Source organism: Leptonotus elevatus, chromosome 12, assembly GCF_054856555.1.
Source record: "Leptonotus elevatus isolate MCC_2025b chromosome 12, RoL_Lele_1.0, whole genome shotgun sequence".
NCBI lineage: Eukaryota > Metazoa > Chordata > Actinopteri > Syngnathiformes > Syngnathidae > Leptonotus > Leptonotus elevatus.
This window is the reverse complement of record NC_141250.1, coordinates 12,591,060-12,611,244: the sequence shown is the minus strand read 5'-3', so window position 1 is coordinate 12,611,244 and position 20,185 is coordinate 12,591,060. Positions and strand designations below refer to the sequence as shown.

At 42.5% G+C, this 20,185-nt stretch overlaps 1 protein-coding gene across 2 annotated transcripts in view; it reads left to right on the top strand.

The window, feature by feature from the left end:
- The window catches only part of LOC147164609 (ATP-binding cassette sub-family C member 4-like), a 41,127-nt gene extending 23,940 nt beyond the window's left edge, over window positions 1–17,187 (top strand). Inside the window, exons 21-31 of one of the 2 annotated variants that reach the window (XM_086090890.1) lie at window positions 1,570–1,720; window positions 2,263–2,382; window positions 2,958–3,068; window positions 3,139–3,239; window positions 3,297–3,488; window positions 5,728–5,883; window positions 8,587–8,676; window positions 9,137–9,309; window positions 9,809–9,914; window positions 11,996–12,130; window positions 15,332–17,187. In XM_086090890.1, the coding sequence (XP_085947016.1) occupies window positions 1,570–1,720; window positions 2,263–2,382; window positions 2,958–3,068; window positions 3,139–3,239; window positions 3,297–3,488; window positions 5,728–5,883; window positions 8,587–8,676; window positions 9,137–9,309; window positions 9,809–9,914; window positions 11,996–12,130; window positions 15,332–15,397 (1,401 nt within the window). In that variant the 3' untranslated portion in view covers window positions 15,398–17,187. The remainder of the gene's footprint in view (window positions 1–1,569; window positions 1,721–2,262; window positions 2,383–2,957; window positions 3,069–3,138; window positions 3,240–3,296; window positions 3,489–5,727; window positions 5,884–8,586; window positions 8,677–9,136; window positions 9,310–9,808; window positions 9,915–11,995; window positions 12,131–15,331) is intronic. The other variant, XM_086090889.1, reaches the window with a different exon arrangement.
- Window positions 17,188–20,185: the final 2,998 nt, after the last annotated feature.

Here is a 20,185-nt window from a genome sequence, read left to right as displayed (position 1 = left end):
CTAGTCTTCCATCAAGGCTCAGATTGAAACTTATGTAGTGTGAAATTCTTGGGATCGGATGTGCTCCGTAGTTTCCGCTCCCCGCTTGATCGTGTGGGATCCACCACGCTGGTGCTTCCACTGGTAATACCCTCTTATCTGGCCCACAAATGGAATAGAGGGGCTTTTCATCACACACACAAAAAAAATTAACTGCGAAAGTGATCACGCTTAAAAGTGTGCCTAAATACAGATAGTCTCCTGTAATTAAGGTGCTGAATGGGTTAGAGGCAGCGGCATTACTGTGTACTAATCTCCCAAGTTTTAAGATTGTCTGTTTAGGAGTGTGCGGAGAAGCATCTGTGATAAACTTCAGAAATTGCTAAACTATTTTTTGGAATACTGATCGCAGTGCTAGAATGAAAGGCAATAGTATTCATTTTGGTAAGCGGTGTCATGATGTTGTGGCTAGTGAATGTATTTATATGTTTACATTTGACTGTCAGAAATTGAATTCCTGAATATTCTTATTTCAAAATACTGTGCCGATATAGAATATATTATTTACATAGATCTGATTTAATTGATTTTTATAACGACTAATAGTATATTTACTGTATTGTATTTTTAGACTTCTTCAAACCATCCATCCATTTACAATAATGCTTATCATCAATTAGGGTCACACGTGTGCTTGAGCCTAACCCAATTGAGCAGTGGTTCTTAATCTGGGTTGTGAAGTCACATGTATAATGGAACGTATGGCTTTCCCCAGGGTTCAATTCTGGGGCCTCTGCTGTTTTCATTGTATCTGCTGCCCCTGGGTTCCATCTTAAAAAACAACAACTGAAAAACAGCCAAGGTTGTTTTAAAGTACTCTATAAGTATAGAGTTGAGTGATGGGAGTCAGTATTAACCTCATAATTTGCAATGCCAAATTGAGGAATTACAGTCCACATTTTTATTTTTCAATAAAAAATGGCTCGGTGAATGCGCATAGGAAACTTGTGGTGCTGAGTGCCTCCAACAAGGTTAAGAACCACGGAGCTCGAGTACATAGCCTGACTTGCAAGGCTGATGTGCTAACCACTATTCACCATGTTGCCCATTTATCCTTTTTAATGTAATAATTTTAACAAAACGTGTAATCTAAATGAAATAACTCTCAACTACCAAAATGAATACATTATACTAAAAGTGCATTGATTTTTCATCAGTTTGTTATAAAGTTTCAATGATAGTCTTGGTGTATGTGTGTCAGAGCAATAGCCACAGCTGAAGAGTCCTTGTGTTGTTGTTGTGGAGGAGAGCGTGTAGCTTTGGTGGCCAGTGGCCAGTCACTGTGGCCTGGCCTCTTGGCTGCCACCTCCACTGAAGGGGCCGGAGGTGTTGAAGGCTCCACCGTGGGGGCTGCTGGGAAAATGAGCTGTGGTTAAGTGTTAAATTCTCACCTGTTCCTAAGTGAGAAGTAGCGCTGCCGTGGTTTTCCTTCCACACATGCAGTGAGTCACCTAGCCTGCTGCTACCTTATTATACGACTGTGGCGTGCAGACAGACGTTAAAAGTTGATGTTGTTTCGTGTCTCGTCAGGTGTTCCTGCAAGTCCTTGGTGTGATCGCAGTGTCCGCTATCGTCATGCCCTGGATTCTCATCCCGTTTGTTCCTCTCTTTGCCGTCTTCCTGTATTTGCGACGCTACTACCTTCGGACCTCCAGGGACATCAAGCGCTTGGAGGCGACCGGTAAAAATGTTTTTGGGGGGGGTGCAGGGGTAGGCATGTCTATTGGTAGTGGGAGACAAAGGCGGACCACAGGAATGCTAATAGACCATTGAGGAACTCCACGGTCATTAGCATAAAGGCTAAAGGTGGCGCTGGCCTATGACTCGGCCACACGCAATTTCCTCAAGAGACGGGAGTTCATGACATCACTTACAATGGGGAAAATGCCAAGTGGGCATGACTGGGCTTGAGTTCACCTATTTGGATTCCACGCTGCAAAGGCGCAAATGCACAGTGGTCCAATAGCTTATGTCATCTTTAAGAATAAAGCTTTTAAGCGGAAACATTTAGGCTTTGTCAGCCTGACAAATGCAAACAAAAGACAGCTGAATTGCAACATTTCCATAAAACGCTTTAATATAGAAGCTGTGATCATAAGCTAATATTTTAAGTCGTTGCTTGAATGAGCTCTAGTGAAACACTGTCCATTATTTAAATCAAAGTGCAGCCGAGCATTTCTTAATGTGAAATGCTAAATGTGTGTCTTTGTTGATTTCCTGCAGCAAGAAGTCCCGTCTTCTCCCATCTTTCCTCTTCCCTGCAAGGTCTGAGCACCATCCGAGCATTTAAGGTTCAGCAGAGGTTTCAGGAGATGTTTGATGACTATCAAGATCTCCACTCGGGTACAAAACTTTATTAGCTCAGCTACACGAGGTACACGCATACCGATTTTTTAAATGTGAAACCCAACACACATACGAATCCTATTTGTCGACGGGGCGGAGGGGATAACTATTAGCTTTTCTGGAAAATCCATTGTGGTTTCAAATTCCTTGTGTAATTTTTATTGACGAGAATGACTTGGCGACACATCACACGTACAAACACTCACGACACACCCAGTTGCTCCTCTATTTGTGTTCTGACAACATTGCGACCCTCGGGTCGCTTCCTTATTGGCTATCGTTCCGTTTAAAGTCACAATCACAGAGTCTGCAGCTTGGACAAACACGCTGTAGAGAAATCTTGAACAGTCTTGAATTTTTGCGACTGTCGGCACCGACTCTGAGCAAATCATGGTGAATTAAAAAAGAAGAAAAAAATCACTCAACACACACCACAACATTAGATAATCACTCAGGTCAATATTTAGAGACATCAAATAATCAGGTCTTTGCATAAGACTACGTGTGAAATTATTTTTAATTCAAAATTATTTGGATGTGTTCAATGATTAAATATCAGTGTTTTCTAACAGAGGCCTGGTGCTTGTTCCTGACTACGTCTCGCTGGTTAGCCGTGCGCCTTGATGGGATTTCCTCCATTTTCATCACGGTTACCGTTTTTGGCTGCCTTTACTTCAGTGACGGTACTGCGTTGAACTTCCTGTAGCCATGTGATGCGTTCTCAACATCTGATCCTGTGTATATTCATTGCAGACATGGACCCTGGTGCAGTTGGTCTGGCTCTGTCATACGCTGTGACACTGACCGGCATGTTTCAGTGGGGCGTCAGACAAAGTGCGGAGATCGAGAATATGGTATGAGATTATTGATGAATAAATTCAATGCCATATTTCATTGAGTTGTTTTTGTAGATGACGTCCGTGGAGAGGGTGGTGGAGTACGCAGAGTTGAAGAGCGAAGCACCCTGGGAAACAGACATAACGCTGCCGCATGATTGGCCCAAGAGAGGCTCCATCATGTTTGACTCAGTCAACTTCTCCTACAGTGCCAGTGAGCCTTTCGTCTTCAAGGACTTGACTGTGGTCTTCACATCCAGAGAAAAGGTACACAACCACATACAGTGGAAACTCCAAACAAGCAAAAATATGTTTCAAAAGTTGATCACGCATGATGTCATTAAATCTGATGAGACTTACGATCAGTGAGCATTTTAAGGATCAATCCCGCAAATCTTTTATTCTACATTTATCACACAGGCCCTTCTCATTATATTTGTATGAAAGTTTGAGTTTGGAACAAATGAACATTACATGATTTGTTTTGGGATAGGGCAAATTTGCATGTGGAATAAAGCAACTTGGAAGCGAAGCAGCATTGCAGAATACATCGTATTTGACTTTGGAGGTTCCACTGTACAAAGGAACGAGGTCCACACAATGTTAAGCTCCTTATAAATAATCATAGTCCTCGTTTGAAAAGGCGAGATCGTCCTCACTGGTGTGCACAGCCCATGACACAGGTTGATATGCAGCTAGTGTAGAAGGTGGGATGTGCTTCATTGTTACGTGGCATTCTTTCCCAATCAATTATTAAAGGACAGCATATTGTGCTGCTGATTCTCCAGCACTATACCATTTGTGATTCATGGAATACATATCTTGTAATTAAGACTGTTCGACTGGATCCATTCGGTCCACATTTGCATTTTCAGCTACCTGCCGGTGACAAGTGTTTATTCACTATGAGAGAGAGGGAAGGCATATGGGGGGGGGGGGGGGGGAGAGACGAAGGAGATGGTTGAGGATGATTGGGATTGTGTTTAATGCAAGGGGGTGTGTTTTTGCATGGCTATGCTTGGGCAGGGTGGCTGATTTCACAATGAATAGGTTGATAAGTGTGGAGGTACTGGCTCTGACATAGGGAGGGTGTGTGTGTGTGTGTGGGGGTGTGTGTGTGGTGGGTTCTCTGCTGCATGTCACCCAAACAAGCACATTCATTTACAGCATTCCTCACTGAGGTCACATACTGTACATAAGCTGATTTTCCAACTCTCCCTGACACAGTATGACACATTTTCGTACCAAACTGGATTATTTGGTCAGTGGTTACCCACACTGCCTATGGAAGGTGACAAACAACCGTTAGACTAGAGTGAAAAATACCATCATCCGCCATTGATATCCCGCATCCTCTGGAGAATTGTGTGAAAGCACACAGCTCCACCACAAGAAAAACACACGGGGATTTCCAAGTAGTGAAACACTGAGGCAAACCCCGCCCTGTATGTCCGACAATGCAGTGGTCTGCAACCTTTTTTGTATCACAGATCGGTTTCACAAAAGATAACTTTGTATATGCCAGACCAAACATCAATCACACAATAAAGCCTAACGGCCAACAAATTTGTTCGGATTTTGAAACAATTCTGTTTTGTTCTAGAAGTTTTTAAGGTAAAGTTTTTACAAGTGTAAGATTAAGTAAACCATTTGAATGCGAAGGACATCCCATTCATCCATTCTCTGTGCCGCTTATCAACATTAGGATCACGAGTGTGCTGGACCCTATAACCGCTGACTGCTTGGGATAGGCGAGTGGCGATGTACACCCTGAACTTGTCGCCCCTCCAATCGCATAGTACTTACTGGATACAGTATATGTTAGAGTCTTCAATTAATCTACCGTGCATGTTTTTAGAATTTGTAATGTAACTTTGTTGACACTTAATCAACAAGTCAGCCTGAGCCCTTGTCGGTGGGCCGGGCATCCTGGAAGCCATTGTTGAAAGGGTTGCCCGATTGGTGGCAAGTACGAGACAAAAATAATAACTTTTCCTGAAGAAAAAAAAGGGGGACAATGTATAAAAAAAAATTATACATAATGGTCTAGGAGAACTCTTGGTGAATTCTATTAAAATGCTAGCTATGTTAGCCTGTATGATCAGACATTAAACTGCAAAACTTAAGGAGGCAAAATTAACACAGGGATTAATTTACAGACTTCTCTTGTCAATTAACAATTGATTAATTTTCTCAACTGTCGATTTCCAGTATGAGGCCCAGTGTTTGGGGGCTGTTATATAATACAGTATGTAGTTCACTGAGAGTCCAGTTAGACTTTACAAAAGAGAAGTATGTCATCCTTCCCAGGAGGTTAACACCTAAACTGTTTTCAATCAGTCTTCTTTTTTGTTCTGCTGTCACACAAGATGCCCAATGGCATGGCCCCTCAGACACATGACAGCTCCACAAAAAAACACAGTGATTTATACTAGGAAGGAAGCAATTTGTCTCTTTGCGGATTTCTCTGGTTGTGTGAGTTGTGTTTTCTATCCATCCCCTGTAGGTGGGCATTGTGGGACGCACCGGCGCTGGTAAGAGCTCTCTGATCTCAGCCTTGTTCCGCCTGGCAGAACCCGAGGGCAGGATCATGATTGATGGCGTTCGCACGTCTGACATCGGTTTGCACACCCTCCGCCAGAAGATGTCCATCATTCCACAGGTCAGCTTGTTATCACCACTTACTACTTTTCATTATTACCATGAACCAAACAGATAAGTCGAGATACAACTGCTTATAGATGGCCGACATATCCTATCATACAACTCTAGGATTTTCTCATGCATTCCAATTCACACTGCATATGGAAGTAGAATAGTACAATTTAGTTTCTCTACCAACAACAACAACAACAACAATCTCCACAGAAATGGTGGATGAACAACCAGTCCAACGTGTATATAATATTTATCACAGGGGTGTAATAAAAAGCGGTTTGATTTGGAAAATCTGTTTTGATTTAAAAGATGCAGATGCATCAAATCAAACTGAATCATATTGTTACAATTAAATATATCAAGATCAAATGTATTTGAATATTTCATCATTTTAAAAATCATTTTCTTGTAATATTTTGACGTGTTTCCACTCCTAATATAACAACATTACTGTCATGACTTTTTCCCTTCTCATATTATGACTAGTTTAACTTGAGGGCTTTTCTCTCAGATTTTTCTTTACTGTGTTTTAAATGACATTTAGGGTGAAATTATGACATTTTGTGAGGTTGTTAGTTCACAACCATTCTGTGTCACTGGTTACATAAACCCTCATGCTTTTGGCGGCTTTATGCACCTTGCCTATAATCTAAAACAAGTAAGAGTTGTCACTCAGAGGTTTTCTCAAAATGAATGAGACAAACGGATGCCTTGAGACAGTTTAACTTTATTTCCGCTTGTTGAAAGCGATACGGCATTAGGAAAATGCCAGCCCGCGGGTGAGTGTCAGCCGAGTGGAGGCAGGGGAGGAGACTCCCACGGCCCGCACTGCGAAGAGAGCAGCTCCCCATCCCTGACAGGGGATTAGCCCTCTACCCCCCAAACATGGGAAAGCTGCTTAGACGAAGTCTCCCCATCCTCGCAGTCAGAGCCCCCTTGTACCGTCACTTAGCCCCCATCGCAGCCAAAATGCCCAAAAACACTTTCATTAATGGATCGCTGTGGATTTGATAGTTTTCTGGCACTGCTTCGGTGAAACTTTTTCCTTCTGGTCCCAACTAATTTGAGATAGATGTGATGTGACTGTGTTGACTCGCTCCTGCAGCGAAAATCCCAAGTATAGCTACATGCTTTTAGGAGATGTTTCACTGCATCGTACTAAGTTTTACAAACCGCTTGGATGCACATACATTGAGATCTGAAAACCCTTTTACACTCTATATGTCAAAAATGACATGATATCCAGTCAACCTGTCACATAGAAAAGATTGGGACGCAATTTGAGGTTTCCTTATTTTCTCTTGCAGAATGTCGAGTGTGATATGCATGCGATACATCCTGCAGTGAGGAGTTTCATTATTTGGCAGCCACAGATTTGATTATGATAAGCTTATATTAGCATATGGCATTAAAAAGGGGCCATTTCAGATTGTATTGAATTACCAGGGAATGACTTTGTAAGAAAAAATTATATAGAATATTTATATATATACTGTATATATATGCAGCAAACAGAGGGCTTAGAATTGGTGAAGCACATAATCGCTGAATGGAAAGTTGTGCTTGAAAGCGCTTTTTTATCCGACAGAACGGCAAATCCTCAATTAAAGTATGTCACAAAACTAGTTTGAATTGGGACTTCAACTGGCTTAATGGCACGCTGCTATTTTTGCTGTCAGGAATGGGAATTCAAAAAAGGCTTGTTGGAAATAAAGCAGTGGAGCATCTAAGGCACAGGTGAAGTTCTAAAAGTGTTATTTTTGTAGGAAGGGTAGGAATATGGTGTAGTCTTGTCTCTTCACCTATAAAAATGTTGAGACATGAGTTATAAAAATACATAAAAAATATCACTGTGCCTGACAGATTCACAGAAGTTTCACTTCTTTTTTTTTTACTCGCATACAGTCAAAACCTGCAAAGTCTCACATACAATCCACTGTGAAGCAAAACATCACACCAATACCTCAAGCAGATCTACCTCAGTCAAAGGCCTAAGTTTGCATGCCACTTTTTCTTTGGCTTTTTTGTTTCAAAGAGGCGTTTGAGAAGTATATATATTGTACATCAGTTAAATAAAGTAAGCGGACTCGCAATCAAAGTAGTACAACTCTGTGTCAAGTTATCAGACTTGGCATGTCAGTGTTAACGGTGGTTTACTTCTTTTTATAATTATGCACCAAGTAATAATGTTAGGTGTAAAGCATATCTGCAACTCTGCTTATGTATTATGTGTTAATCAATTATCTTTTGTTATCACACACAGTAGCCTAGTCCATGCATTTGGAGGGGCTTCTTCACACTGTAATAATTTCAACTCCTAAAAAGGCTGTACATGTCACATGCTTGCTACAGGTGAGCGGGGCTTGGATAGTGTCCCACCTGTCGCAACAGTCATTTCACACATGTACATGAGTGTTATTTTAAGATGACAAGCACTAATCTTTAGCAATGTGGCTACTGTACAAAATCTATTGTATTCACTTCTCAGCCCTATTTTCCTCCAAGTAAAAGATCAACAAAGTGAAGCATAGTTGGCCAAAGCACTGAATGGGACTCCTGAGTGTATCGAGCCTTTTGTGAACATCTTTCCCCCCCACATTTCCTAGATGCGCTCCATAAAGGGCGTCTTAACCCTTTCATGCATCCTAGCCCTAGTCATTATCTTTACTGGCCACGGCCTTCTCTTTCTATATCCATCTATCCGCAGGACCCAGTTCTCTTCACGGGCAGCATGAGGAAGAATCTGGACCCTTTGAGCCAGCACACAGATGAGGACCTGTGGAATGCACTCCAAGAGGTACTCCAGCCTGTCTCTGAATGATTCCCCCTTGCCGGCCCAGGGGGGGATCCCTCTGTCCCCCTGTACAATGCCGCCATTCAGCCTCCCTGCTCGCCACAAGTCATGGGGGGAAATCCCATTAGGGCCATGGGGCCCTGCTCAATGTGCGGCTTGTAACTGGGAAGCATTGAAATTGCTGGGGGAGATGTGTTTGGGCAGTCAGGCCAATCAGGATGAAGGCTCCCCCCACAGTGAAGGGCTTCAGCTCCTGGTCCTGCCTCTGAATGGGTTTGGTGGCCTGGATTAAAGCTAGAGGCTGGCCACAAGAGAGCACTGGCCAAGGTCATCAGTGGACCTGGCCTTGCATTGTGCCAGGCGGTTAATGGGTGTGTTTGGATGGTTCTTTAAAGGCATCTCAGCGGGAAGCCTTTAGACCGGAGAGATGAAGGGCCGGGGGTCATGCTCTACCTCTCCGCAGGTGCAGATGAAGGCCACGGTGGAGGAGCTGCCCAATAAGCTGGAGACGCTGCTGACTGAGTCGGGCTCCAACTTCAGCATGGGCCAGAGGCAGCTGCTGTGCCTGGCCAGAGCCATCCTGCGCAAAAACCACATCCTTGTCATTGACGAGGCCACAGCCAATGTGGACCCAAGGTCACAGGAAGTGCCACTCAAAAAGGATTCAAATAACCTTACTAGGAGGATTGATACTGAAAAATTTACATTTACAAAAATAAACATTTGATTTTTGGCTATTTTTAACTCATTTTGAGTAGTCAAGCACAATATTACAATACAAACTATATTTCTGGATCACCTGGTGAGATACAATCTAAGCAACCCTTTCACTAAACTGCATTGAAACATTGAAATATTGCATGCATGTTGTTTGGATGTGTAGCCAGCGCAGATGCATCAACACGTCATGTTGTCCCAAAAAAATCAGACAATCCTAATGTTATTTTGTGTTTACATTTTCTATTCCCCAGTGAACATCCTGACACTTTGTAACTGAGCTCTGATAGCCTTTTTGTTTTGTCACGTCTACAGCCACGCATACCTCGCTGCATTTAGTGTGCCGCGTAAAATCCCCGCCTGGGGCGCTTTCGGAAGAGTGTTTTGTTCTCAGGTGTTGTGTTCTGTGCTACTTTAGAACCGACAGCCTGATCCAGCAGACGATCCGGGGCAAGTTTCAAGAGTGTACCGTCCTCACCATCGCTCACAGGCTCAACACCATCATCGACTGTGACAGAATACTGGTAGGTTACCAGGCTGTAACTTTCCATTGTCCTGCATTCAAAAGGTTGTATAACTCATACACATGACTTTTTCATTATACATTTATCTTTTAATTTTAATTTTAATTACATTTCCCCACATGCTATATGGAACCTATAAACATTTTAACATTTACTGGAAAAATAGCCCTTTGTAGATGCCACATTCCGGCCAGAAGGCATCTTTTATTTTTGAAGGGCCTGCAACAAACCTCCATAGAGACCGAATTCAATCATCGCTCTGCTGTTTTTCTCCTCACAGCGTTTCCTCTCATTGAGCCTGCTCTCGTGCCACTTTATCTTTGGCCCTTTTCCTACAACTGCCTGCAGAGGTGCCAATTAGTGCCATTTGTGGCAGCATTTGTCAAGAGTCTATAACAGAGACTCTGCTACTAAGAATTGACATTAGGCTGTGAGGGGGAACTAAATAAAGTCCCATCAAAAGAGCCTAATCCCAGTAATGATGCTGAGTAGTTGTTCAACATGCAAACCCAACGACCAAGTCTAAACCAGGTGTGGGAACGCTACAGTCTGCTGCCCATACATGACACGACTCCATGTTTTGATCCCACCTGTAATGCATGCAGTTCTTAAAGGTCTCATAGTATTCAACTTTTCCACATTCTTAAATAGTTGTCAAATGTGTAAAATACATGTGTGTCAAAATCTAATATTTTTGCTGTCCCTAAATCAGCCCCAAAAAACTTTCTGTTCAAAATAACCTGTTTTAGGTGGCTTCGCTCTCGAAGGGGCTGTGATTTTGGCTAGGTAGCTAATATTATCAATGGAAACGACTGGCCATGGGAGCAGAAGCAGTGTGGTACAACTGTACCAATTTGAGCCAGACGGACATGTCTTTTACACATTTGAGAACTATTTCAATATGTAGAAAAGTGGCATAATGTTTTACCGTAAGAAAAAGTAGCATAACGTTACTACAGACACTATGTTGTAGCGTTAGTTTGCGATTGTTTAGGCAGTGGTATTTATTTATTTATTTAGTAACCGGCAACTCTCCTGCGTGCGTTATTTTGCCGTGAATGCGTGTAGACATTTACAAGCGGTTATGAATAACACAAATGTCACATTTAGGCCACTGCGCGGTTGCAACGTGCAAGCCGTCTCTTCGAGACCACTTAGCGGCCGGTTACCATCACAAAGTCACGTCAACTAGGTGGCGAGTTGCCAGTCACGGCAAAATAACTACTGCGGATTGTATCTTGGCCAAACAATACGCGGCCGCTTCAGTATTATCCAACCACCGTCTGCTTTATCATATCTGACCTCTTGTAACCAAACAACCTCCACACGACAAATGTAGTTCCCACTTAAGGCACTAAATATATTCCAAATAAAATGTTAAACTTACATCTTTCACATTTGCAGTCATGTCACACTTTACACACCGCTGGTACCGATCCATTACGTTTGCAAATCCAGGCTTTTCATTAACAAAACAGTCCTTTGGGAAATGCTGTTGGTACACGTCCTTCAAAAATAAAATTAATCCACTGTCTTGTCAAAGACTTGGAGGAAGGAAGCAATCACTTGTTCCTGATCGTTGTTTCCCCATTTTTCTCCATGGAGCAGAAAAAAAAGAAGCAGCCAGCTTCTAGAATTTCTGTGGATGCGACAAGCCTTTTTACCAGAGGCGACGCCACTAACCCTAGGGGGCGGGGTCAAGTGCAATTCCGTGTCTTGTTGGCGTCACCAAGTCACTGAAGTTTAAGGAGGAGGAGAAAGTTAAAGAAGTCGCGGACTGACTTTTTTCATACCTGGTTGGATTGGACAGGCTGTGGATGCATATTATTGATAGAAAAAATGACAAATTTTCATTTTCATACTATGAGACCTTTAAAGACCATCCGCAGCAGTCGACCGTCACAGGGCTATATCATGCTACAAGTAGATGCTTGCTAAGAGTCCAGCAGGACGTGTTTTCTGTCAACATGAGTCACATAAAATGACACTGCCGCTGCTGACAAGAAGCTGAAATGTGAAAAGTAGAACACGCAGGTGCAGGCACAAGCAATAAACTACTTTAGTTGTCTGTGTGATTGCAGGTCCTGGATGCCAGCAAGATCCACGAATATGATGAGCCTTATGTGCTACTGCAGAACCACCAAGGGCTTTTCTACCAAATGGTCCAGCAGACAGGTCGAGCCGAGGCTGCCTCACTCTTACATGCGGCTAAACAGGTAATTCATGATATGATGCCAACAAAAGGATTTTCCCTTCAAAATATAGTATAACGATACAATATTGGCACAATATTTCCTTTACTATAACAAGAATATACCGTAATACAATGGAATCTCGGTAATTGTATGCCGCAGTTTCCATATTATTAGATTTTTGACAAAAAAAAATTTTGTATAGATTTTTAGTCACTCATTTTTTTTGAAAAAAAAAAAAAAAAGTCTTGAACATTAATTTCCCATAATCAATGCGCATACATCCGAATTTTGTAAGTTGTGGAAAAAATTATTCCAATACCGATATCAGCAGAGGCCCCGATACTGCATTAAAACAGTGGTATCTGTGAGTACTAACAAGTAACATGCCGATACCATTAATTCTGACGCTAATATAGGACTTTGGATGCAGCATCTTGTGTCTTGCTCATGCACGACATTCACTGATGTGTGACGTGTTCACTGCATGCCGAGCAAAGATTATCCTATTGGCCCTTGATTGCTCTGAACTAATGGCAGGGCAGCTTTTTCATGTTGAGAAAAAAAAATTGGTATAGGTATGGTATCGGCATCGGCCGATACTGCAAAGGTGGGTATCGGAATCGGTATCGGGGGCCAAAAAACGATATCGGAACAACACTAAAAAAGGTTCAACAGATGGCAAACAGTATGATAGAAACTTGTGATTGCCAGCTATTGATATCATTCAGGAAAGAACGTACCAAAATACGAGTGGCTCCTCCCTCTCCCCTCATCGTCATCTTCTATACGCCATCAATAGTCTTGAATAAAGGTAAAAGGGTGTCTTAAATGTGTAAGACTATATTTTTTGTTTTTTGGGGAGTGTCTCGATTCCAGACTCTTAAACAAATTCATTAGATTTACACAATTTCGTGGAGGAAATTTGGGTTCAGTCAGACTTACTGGAATGGATAAATCACATATACCACATACCAGCACAATATTTTCAACACGATAACCAAACATGATATGATGATACATGAATAGTACGCTAATTGATAGATCAAAAGTACTTGGATTCATGTTGATAATTGAGGATCAAACTATCCTTTAGAACGACAGACAATTCATTGATTGCATTCTTTTTTGGAGTGCCGCAGCATAAATCACAACAATGTTCACATTTGACGCTGGTGTATTGATATTGCATCAGAAGTGATAGAATTATTTGATGGATCCATATTTTTTTTTCCATCATGGAAATGTATAAGTGATACCCAACAACTACACTTTTAAAATAATACATTGAAGCAAAAGATGAGCCCTGACAACGTAAGGACACTTGACTTGATCATTTTCAATGAAAGCACTACAGCCACCAGAACATTAATTTCAAGAGAAATGGTCTCTTTGTAGATTTATCATCCACAGATATGATCACAAAAAGGGCCCATATAATCTTCGCCCCTCCACATAATTTTGAGATCATTTTCGAGATGATTCCTGAAGAAATATTGAGTTTAACTTCATGCCGATTGGGGATAAACTTTCTATGGGGATTACTGTAACAGAGAATGTCCATATTTTTCCCAGTGAAATTCATTTGTGATGTATTTCCCCCTCGGACAGTGACGAGTGATAAGAGCGGCGGGCTCGTCATTGTTCCGCGCCATTCTCTGCGCATCTGTCTGGGGCCGCAGATAGCATTGCATTGCAACTTCAAACGGGCCTTTGTGCAATGAGAAAAAGTGGGCATCATTTCATTTTCTCACAACTTTATCAGCTGCAGTCCATCTCGTCAGCCAGAGGAGCGAAATGAGTAAAATAGTGATTTGAAAGAGTCAGCACACTGCGCTATTATTTGCTGTGCTGTTAGCCTGCACACTGCTCCACTGGCGGGGATGTATTGTCCAAGCCTTTCCTTTTCCTTTCCCGCATTGTTACGCCGCTTCCCCTTTCATCAGATTACTGTCTAGCACCACTTTTACATTAAATACTGAAATGTTGTGTGACAAGTTTCTATAGTTGTCAGTCAAGTTTATACGCATTCAATAATCTGATATCAACCTCTTTCTGCTTTGTGCGCGTTGAAAGAGGCTCTCCCGCTCCCTCTCTGGATATCGCGCCTTGCGGACTTCCTGTTTGCAGCTTTTTTTTTTGTTCAAACTTTCCTCTGCCGGTGAATGGCATTCTCTTCTCACAAGAAGTTAATAGAAAAGCTCACAAAAATGGAAGCGTTGGATTATACGTTCATAGCTGGATGCTTTTTGTCATTTTTTTCCCCCTCATGGTTCCAACGCGACCTACTCCACGAACATGGCAGCCATTCAGTGCTGTATTTTGCCACCCATGCATCCAGTAAGCGGGTAAACCACTACACCATCAGGCTATATTTTGTACTTCAAGGAGTTTGTTACAGTGGGTTGGCATGCAGTTCTATTTCGTCCCTCCCGACCGCCAGGTGGCGGCGCTGAAACAGCATGGAAATCCCGCACGCGCCACCTGGCGGTCGGGAGGGACGAAATAGAACCGTAGTTACATACGTAACAACAAAACTGTCCCCCCCCCCCATAGAGAATAATGAATCCATTAATTAGTTCCAGGCTAGAACTGTTGCCATCATCAAACCGTGACTAACTGTACACACAATATTGAAATTTAAATATTTTAAAAGAGACAAACAAGCATTCTCACTAACTCACATGAAAGAACACCGCACGGTTCAAACTCATGACTTCTCAAATGTTCGGCAGACCAACTAACAAGCACTAGTGATTCTCAAATGGTGGACAGGAACCATTTTGGGTGGACCATGGACAACTAGGAATACAATTATGTAAAATTAGTATTTTCTTATCCTGATTATTCCACGACAGTACAGAGGCATACCAAGATCCTCTTTTTCTCTTTTAAAATATTTTCACTTTCAGAAGGGTAGAAAATTAACAGCATGTTTAAACACAAACGGACAGTACACTATGAGTCAAAAATAAAGTCATATTGAAGGTAAGCTAATGCAGTCTCCTGTATGAAGAATTCAAGGCTTCCCAGATCAATTGTTCCATCCTATCAGCAGGACTGAACGTTTTCCCCGTTAAATAAGCCACTCTGGCATGCTTGAGCGGCTGACAAATCCCTTCAAGCCAGCGCTGACTGCAGCTGTCATAAACGCGGCCGCCAACCGATCGTCGCCGCGATTGTGCGCTCGTATGCCGTGACGCCGCTTTTCCCGTATACTTTCAGGTGCACGAGAACAAAAAGCGGGAGGCGCGCCACCTCCAGGACGTCGTCTTTGAGACGTCTCTATGACACTTTGGAGAGCGTCTTTGACCGAGTCCTAGCGGAAGTATTTATTTATTTGGCTGTACATTGGAATGGCCACTTTGGTGTGTGTCTGTGCCTTTATTGATAGTGTGACTGTTTACTGATAACACCTTGCTATGTTATTGTATGTGCAATGCGGGGGTGGTGGGGGGGATTCTTTCCCGTGCTGGAGATTGAAAGAATGCACATATTGAATGTATTCATTCCATTGCACTAAATGAATGACAGCTTCAATTCTCCTTGTTGAGCTATACACACAGGAGAACCCGGTATTATTTGGGAAAGGAGACCTCATGATAATAATGATTGTGCCTTCTACTACATTTTTTTTTTTTTTAATAAAATAAAAATGATGAGTCTTCCTGCACTTTGAACATCACCACCGTACTGTACTGTATGTCAACTTCAGCTCAGGGAACAACAACACTTAAAAAATGTAGCATGTCTTTGTATGCTTGAAAACACAACACCGAAAAGTTATGTTTCTATACAGCAAGTATTATTATTATTTTTTTTTATTTTTTTTTACAGTTTCTTTACGTGAATGTATAATGTCATCAAACAAATGTTAATACCAAACAAAGATAACCCAAGTAAAGATTTTAAAGGGTGTTTCTTTTTCCTTCCAAAGTTCAAAATTCAAAGCTACCTAGCCATGTGTGAAGCACTTACCGCCTATAGCCTAATAAGTGGTTGGGCCGCCCTCAGTAGCAACAACTGAAATCAAGCATGTTCTATAACCGGGAAAGAGTTTCTCACATCTCTGTGAAGATATCGACCCGCTCTTCCTTGCAGAGTTGCTTTAATTCAGCAGCACTGGAGGGTTTTCGAGCAACGGCCTTTTTAAGGTCATGCCACAGCATTTCAATCAAATTCAAGTACGGACTTTGACTGGGCCACTATCCGTTTAGTTTTTAACCCCCCCCCCCGCTCCCCCCAAGTCATTCAGAAGTTGACTGGATGGCGCGTTTTGGATTGTTATCCTGTTCTAGAACCCAAATAGTTTTCAGCCTGAGGTCATGAACCGATGGCCGAACATTCTCCCTCAGGATTTTCTGGTAAAGAGCAGATTTCATGGTTTCATCAATCACAGCAAGTTGTCCAGGTCTTGAATTAGCAAAGCAGCCCTCGACCATCACACGACCATCACCATGACTGTTGCTATGATGTTCTTTTTCTGAAAGGCTGCTACATTTATGCAAGACGTAATGACAAATATTGTTGAAGTAAGTAAGACAAGCCGTTATGTTCATTTTGGTCAGTAGTGTTTTTCCACCATGGAAATTTCCCATGGATGTCCTTTTTTGCCCAGTACTTTATTCTTCATCTTATTAATAATAATAATAATAATAATAATATTTATTGAATATTTTCCCCCTTGATTAAATCGACCGTTTAAAAAGCATTTTATTTTTAGTTGGGTTATCTTTGTGTCTGATGTTTCCATTTGTTTGATGATCTTAACTGGTAAAGTATTTGACAAGAGGGCAAAAACCTTTTCTCGGTATGTCCACATGTTTGCGTTCATTTAAGCTAGCAGTTCCACCAAGTAGAGTGGAAGCTGTGAGGTTGAACATAGCACTAGTCCACCTCCGATTTAGTCACATTTTTAATTTCTCCTTGTAAGGAATTCATTTGTCTTTTGCAGAAAACCCCACTATCATGGACATTTGTAATGCCCTTGCGTGTGGGAAAGGAGAGCCACAGTCGCGACACACTTTCAAGCTACATATATTTATTTATATAATATAACTATTGTAACTGTTTGACATGTCTATAAGATACAAGGTACATGCAATAAAAATGTCATTCCTCAACTTGACTTTTTGTCTCTCTTGCCCGGCGTCCATTGAGCGACTCCAACGATGTGCTCGCGTGCGCTATGTGGCGTCTTTGATTAATTCAACATGTCAGTGGTACAATCATGACGACGGCCCGATTACAATGTCATTTTGTCATTAGCGCCTCAATTAGCAAGCGAGCTGCACATAACTGCGGATGGCGGGAAGAGCTGGGAAATGGATGAGCCGCGCTTAGCAAAAGCCGCACATTCGGGCTAGTGAAGTGCGAGGCGCACACGCAGACATACACAGAAGGGAGATTTAGACAATTCATTAAAGCCAGTGAGTGTTGAGCCAGCGTCATATTAAATGGTTACTTACTCTCAAAGAGCCCCCCGGGAGTTGAATTGTTGCCTTGCAAATAGATTAAAGTTTACATTGAAAAAGAGAAATGGAATTGGGGTGGAGGGATTGTGTGTGTGTGTGGGGGGGGGGGGGGGGGTTAATCAATAGCATAATGGGCCAGTGAGAAGGGCCTGCCTGCTGCCTCAAATGAAATTACCATATTTTTAATCTTAATTTTCCACTCTGTTTATCTGACAGTGAGGATGTGCAATCCAAACAGATAATGAGACAGTGGGATATTGACAGAAAGGGGGGGGGGGCTCCGGAGTGCTTGTTTCAGTGATTAAACAGCGTGATCGGTGATTACTTTGTGTCGCCGTGTCAGGATGGCGGCCAGGGGGGACCTCGTGGCAGCTGGAGCACCTGACACAGCATTGACAAAGGGGGTGGGGGGGGTCTCCACAATGGGGGGGTTCTAATGGCACTATCTACATCACAGTCAGCATATTATTCCTCCTGTTCACCGGCTGATAGCTGCCGCGCACAAGTTTGCACAATAAGTATTATGAGGCGGAAGGACACCCCGGAATAATGGGTGTCATTTAATAAGTGTGCAAATACATGTGCTTTTAATGGATACGGTCAGCACAATGCCTGAATAAAAATGACAAATAGTGTCACTTAAAGAGAAACTCCATTTAACTGACTGACATACAGTCGATGAGCGGACGATAACACAAACATGCCCGTTGCACATTGTTTAAGGTTTTGTCCCGGGCGTTAACTTTCTGCTTTGCCGGCGTTTTCTTTTGTGATAGTTTTTCAAAATGGAACCAAATTGCACAAGCGCCTGAATGGCGGCAAGTGAGCGAGCATTCGACCCCGTCGGCAAGTACTTGTTGAGGGGAGACGGAAAGTGAAAGTGAGGGAAGTGAGCGCGCGGGATTTCGACAGGCTGCGCTGAAATTAGGAGAATCGACTATGGCGGCTTTGTTCCTGGCTGGTGACACGGGGGTTGTTAGACGGGGGAGCGTCCCGCCCCCTGGAGACTTTGCCGTGCTGTGTCTTTCTAAAAGTGACTACAAAGTGGATGTGTGACAAGTTCCCAAGGCCTGATGTGAGTGTGTGCGCGGCGGGTGCGTGTGTGGCAAAGCCAAACAAACAACAAATGGCGCCTCTTTAAAAGCATGTGATGTGACTAGAAAATGTCACTGTTAAAAATAAGTCCGTGTTGATGGTAGTTTGTTGATCACTCACTTGCTGATCGTAAATGCACGTGAGCACACTATTTGCAATGAAAGCTTGATTTTTACCCAGCATGCTTCAGCCGCACTAGTCACACCCCCTCTGCGGTTAATCACCATCTCAACTTGGCCCACTTCCACTCGCACAACAAATGGAGTTGACATAAATTCACCTTAACCGATAATAAAGTCCATTACAAGAGCTCTCCAGGATGATAATAATAATAATAATACATTTTATTGATAGGTGCCTTTCAGGACACTCAAGGTCACCTTACAAAAACAGCTAAAAACATACAAATCCAATGTTAAGAACAACATAAGATATAATAAAATGAGAAGATACTGGTAAAACTCCATTTTGTTTGGTTTTCTCATCGGAAATAACTAATAATATAAACAACGGATTAATTCAAAACTATCATCATCATAAATGCTTTTTTGTTCTACATAACATTTTAAAGGGGACATATTGATTTTGGCTATTATTGCAAACAAATAGGTCTCCGGAGTGCCATTTAAACCATCAAGTGTGCAATTCAACAAGCACAATGGGACAACATTACTGCTACAATTTGTTTTAATGAAGGAAAGTGAGAGTGTCCCACCCAAAACGGGTGTAAAAGAAAATAAATAAACAACTACTTTGCATACCTTATGAGTTTGAAATCCCAGGCCATGCTCGGCCAGCTTCTAAAAGTGCCGTTTGATTCTCCCGCCTGAGAGGGAAAGTGTGGAGACAATAGCCCGAGGGGGGCTCAGCTCATCAGTAAATAAGGCTCTTTTTTTTTTTTTTTTACTTAAAGGCCCTGCGCTTATTGGTGATGTCATCCCTTTGTCCGAGATTGATGAAGCTTGGGGAGGGAGGGGAGGGTTCGACTCCGTGTGTCCATGTGTGAGTGTGTGTGAACTCCAAAGTTGCTCACTCCCCCTGCAGACTTTGATATCATTTCAAATGTATGACATTTTAACTGCGACGTTTTTAAATTGAGACTCCTTGGTGGCAAACTAACCGGAATGCACTTCAAAGTTCCGTCGGGCTTGGAGCGGGTTTGATGTGTGTGTGTGCGCGTGGGTGTGTGGGTTGGGAATTTATCTGAGGGAGGCCATGAGAGCTGTCTATGTTGTGTGCATGTCATTGGGTGAAGGTGGCGACAGTATGTGTGTGTGTGTGTGTGTGTGTGTGTGTGTGTGTGTGTGTGTGTGTGTGTGTGTGTGTGTGTGTGTGTGTGTGTGTGTGTGTGTGTGTGTGTGTGTGTGTGTGTGTGTGTGTGTGTGCGTGCGTGCGTGCGTGCGTGTCCCTCCATTCTTGTGCGCTTGCATTTACGCGGGTCCAAGGGCCCAGTGTGTCTTTTCAGGTTACGTTCTCATCATTTCTCCTAATGTAGAGAGCCACAGGCTTG